Source organism: Elephantulus edwardii, unplaced genomic scaffold (genome assembly GCF_000299155.1).
Source record: "Elephantulus edwardii isolate Elephantulus edwardi_28Jun2011 unplaced genomic scaffold, EleEdw1.0 scaffold00167, whole genome shotgun sequence".
NCBI lineage: Eukaryota > Metazoa > Chordata > Mammalia > Macroscelidea > Macroscelididae > Elephantulus > Elephantulus edwardii.
Genome location: NW_006399917.1, coordinates 1,822,038 through 1,825,890, shown reverse-complemented (window position 1 = coordinate 1,825,890; position 3,853 = coordinate 1,822,038). Strand labels below are relative to the sequence as shown.

The 3,853-nt window shown below is 38.9% G+C and overlaps 1 protein-coding gene across 1 annotated transcript; it reads right to left on the bottom strand.

Annotated features, from left to right (window-relative positions):
* Nucleotides 1–511: 511 nt before the first annotated feature.
* Nucleotides 512–2,905, bottom strand: TLR6 (toll-like receptor 6). The gene has a single exon (XM_006895408.1). It carries the CDS (start codon nt 2,903–2,905, stop codon nt 512–514), a length of 2,394 nt encoding a protein of 797 aa, XP_006895470.1.
* Between the last annotated feature and the right edge of the window lie 948 nt (nt 2,906–3,853).

Here is a 3,853-nt window from a genome sequence, read left to right as displayed (position 1 = left end):
AAAGTCAACGAGATTCCATAGGACACTCCGAGAAACGAGCACTCAATTCTAACATTGATTCATTCCATGGTACCAGGAAGTTACACCAATCTCTGTCTTCTCTTACAGTGCATTCTGAAAAAGATCATTTCTTTACTCAAATGAGATTGTTTCTATGCGAAAGAAGCTTTAAGCTAAAAGAGACTGTTGTTGTGTGCCATTTTCAGAGGCAATATATCACGAAGGAGAATTTCCATCCTTCTCCCACAGAGAAGCTAGTAAGTAGATTTGAACCATGTACTTTTGCATTGGCTGTGCAATCCCCTACCACTAAGCCACCAGAGAGCTCTCACTAATTCACAAGTTAGAACACTGCTTTACTCACCAATTCAATTCTCTAGTTCAACTGATACACAATTTTCATTAAATATTTCCTGAGAACATTGGGATGGTAGAAAATACCATCAAGGCCAATAACTTTAAAATTCAGAATTCAAGTTTATGGCTTCTGAAGCTGTATTTCCTGACATCTTTAAGTTTCTACTTCATTGTTTTCAGTGTCTAGGGATAATTTCTTATTAAAAGCAGCTGTAACATTAGCCCAAAAAAGCCCACGTTTGCTCTTCTCGGCAGGCCATTCCAAGTAAGTCCGCTGAGCCATTAGAGCCTTCAACTTGTGATACTTGCTCGGAATGTTGTCTCTTGAAATCGGTTCCAGCAAGATGAGGATTAAATTATCAGACCCTTCATGAAACAGTTTATGGTGGGCAAAGTAAAGTTCATAATGGCACCACTCACTTCGGACAAAGTTGGGTGATAAGACAAAAATGGACTTGTAACTTTTCTCAATGCAGTTTATGATATTTTCAATGATACTCTTACCAGGCAGAAAGTTTCTCTCATGGAGGCAAATCCGTATGTCTTCATTTTCTAGGTGTGGTAGTAATTCATCCCTCACCCAGACAGAATCATTTTCACTGTATGAAATAAAAGCATGAAACTTGAGATTTCTTTGGAGCTCTTCTAAAGGTATGCTCCTAGCCCTGTGTCGGGCCTGGGTCCACTGCCAGATCATCCTGAGGTACCAAGGTACATCCAAGTAGATGCAGAGGAAGGTCACAGTTACTGCCAACGCCAGCATAGTGACCCCAATGGTGATGATCAGCAGAGCTGTGTTGCAGTATAACTGAGGCATGTGGAAGTCCTTTAGTGCAGTTCCCTTATAGCTTTCTGGGTAGGCACACTGATAAGATGCAGGCCAGTCTTTTACCACTTCACTTGATAACTGGCCTACATTTTTTATAAATTCTCTTAGTCCACATGAACACTGGAATGGATTGTTCCCTGCTGATATTGACCTAATCTTCTGACAACTGGAGAAGAAGTCAGTTGATGGGTTGGATAGTGAATTGTGGTCAATGATCAGTACAGACAAGCTGTTAAAGGTACCACATCCAGGAAGGTCAATTAAAGAATTGAAAGCAACATTTAGTTCTTGCAAAGCTTCTAGCTTCCTGATCTGTTTAGGGATATTCTTTATTCTGTTGTCACAAAGATCAAGTACCTTGACCCTGGGAGGCAGACAGCTGAAAACAGAATCAGTAAGCATATTTGAAGACAAATTCAACACTACTATGCTCTCAACCCAAACACAATTTTCTTTGTGCCTATTAAATTCCAAAGAATTCCAGCTAACATCCAGTATTTTCAAAGATGTCATATTCTTAGTCATGAGACCTACTTTGAAAAGATTTTTCAGCCCATTCCTTTGTAAGATGAGTGTCTCCAGTCTAACTAAAGTGGAACAATTTTCGAAAACACTGTCTGTGAAAACATTCTGGGTAAAGTTCAAGAACTTGAATGTGCTTGGTTTTTGAGGACAAAGCATATGGATAAAAGGTGTATCTGACATGGTTAACATCTCAATGTTCATCTCAGAAAACACTATATATATTGCATCCTGTGAAAAAATATAAACTGTCTTTGTAACATGCTCTATTTTCAGTGCTTTCAGTGTAGTTGGAGAATAAGTAATAATATACTCTCTTTTGATTTCAACTATGGTTAAATTGTAAATATTGAGGTACTCTACAGGTTTGGGCCAAAGGAACTGAAAAATTATAACCAAACATCTCCAAGTTGTCTTCACATGGTTCAAGGTGAAATTTAGCAAGCTTGGACCTCTGGTGAGTGTTGATAAAAAGTTAATTAAAACGTGGCAGTTCTCATCATTTAAGTTAATGTTGGTCAGCTCTAAGAACTCTAAAGTGCTAACTGATATATTCACTTGGACTGTGAATAAACTATTTGGGTGAAAAACAAGGTGAAGTTTCTTTGTGTTCAGAATTTGAAGATTTTCTCTTTCATTTCCTTTAACATTATAGCGTTCTAAATCTAGAAGGAGGTCACTTAGATTCAAGTGAGCAATGGGTAGGAGATCTAATTGGTGAAAACTTCTAGCACTTAGTCCCAAGAAGTCCAACTGAGGCAAGTTGCCAAATTCCTTACAGATGGGTAGAATATCAAAGTCATTGAATGAGAGGTCTAAATATTTGAGACTCACAACAGGGTGGCATGATATCTTCCACAATTGATTGTGAGATAGATCCAAGTATGCCAAATCCTGGTTGAACTGGAAAACACTCAAATCAAGTTGCTGGATCATATTATGGAAAAGTATCAAAACTTCCAGGCCTGCCATGAAGTTGATGTCAGAGATGTGAAGTTCAGATATGTGGTTATGAGAAAGATCCAAGATTTTGGTTTTTGGTGGTAGGTTTTTGGGGATCTGAGTAAGTCTTCTTTTTGATATGTCTACTGCAAACTCATTCTCGTCTGAGAACTGGATTATGTTTCCAACTATTAAGACCACAACACAAACAAAATGGATGTTTCTGGCTGTCAGACATTCTTTGTCTTCAGACATGACGTTGCAGTAGCTAGCCCATGTGATTGTTGTTGCTCTTCAGACATGGATCCGCATTCTAAAAATACAACATACATTAAGGTGTATAAGATGATTGATTTCACGTCTCCACTGACAGACCCAAAGTCTTGATAACTGTTCCATATACCATTAGGTTCTGTTCCATATACCATTAGGTTAACTGCTGTCTGCTCAAATTAATGTGATATATTTCCTAGTGTGTTGTTGTTGTGTACCATCAAACTGGAATCAACCCACTGCTGACCCTCCAGCAGGTTTTCAGAGGCAGTTAATCACACAGGAGGAGATTGCCCATCCTTCTCCCATAGAGCAGCTGGTGGGATTCAAACTGCATGCCTTGTGGATTGAACTGCAACTTCTTGCCACTAGGCCATCAGAGCTCCCTTTCCTAGTGTAAGAGCTTAAAATCAAAGGTATACGGTGTGTGTAAACAGAATATCCTGAAAGGGGAGCCTTCACTCCATTTGAAAGTATTGACATGAATCTGGGATCCATGTTGGATTTTAAAAGATGCATTTTCTAATAGCAGTTTCTCTAGCCTTGAGGCTGACTTAAACATATACTTTAAAATGACATTCCTTTTCCCTTAGGTCAGAAATGTACAAAATCTCACACTCTATTCCCAAAACATCTTCCCACTGTGGTCAAATGGATACAAGATATTTGTGCTCAGAGGGTCTTGATGCCTAGAATTATCAAGAAATCTTTACAACAGATCCTTAGAAACAGACATGAGTGGATTACAGTGCCTCTGTCGGGGTTCTGATCCATTAGGAGCTCCTCCTGTGCCCTTTACAGCATCTGAAGACTCCCTAGAGGGTCAGCAAGGACTTGTTTCTGACTCAATGACAATGAGGGGATTTTTTTTTGGGAGGGGGATATTCAGCATGTTTGTTACAGCATTATTTACAATTACTAAAAGCATTC

What these genes read in the sequence shown, in the direction of transcription:
- TLR6 (XM_006895408.1), bottom strand. Translation starts at nt 2,905, where the DNA reads ATGTCTGAAGACAAAGAATGTCTGACAGCCAGAAACATCCATTTTGTT.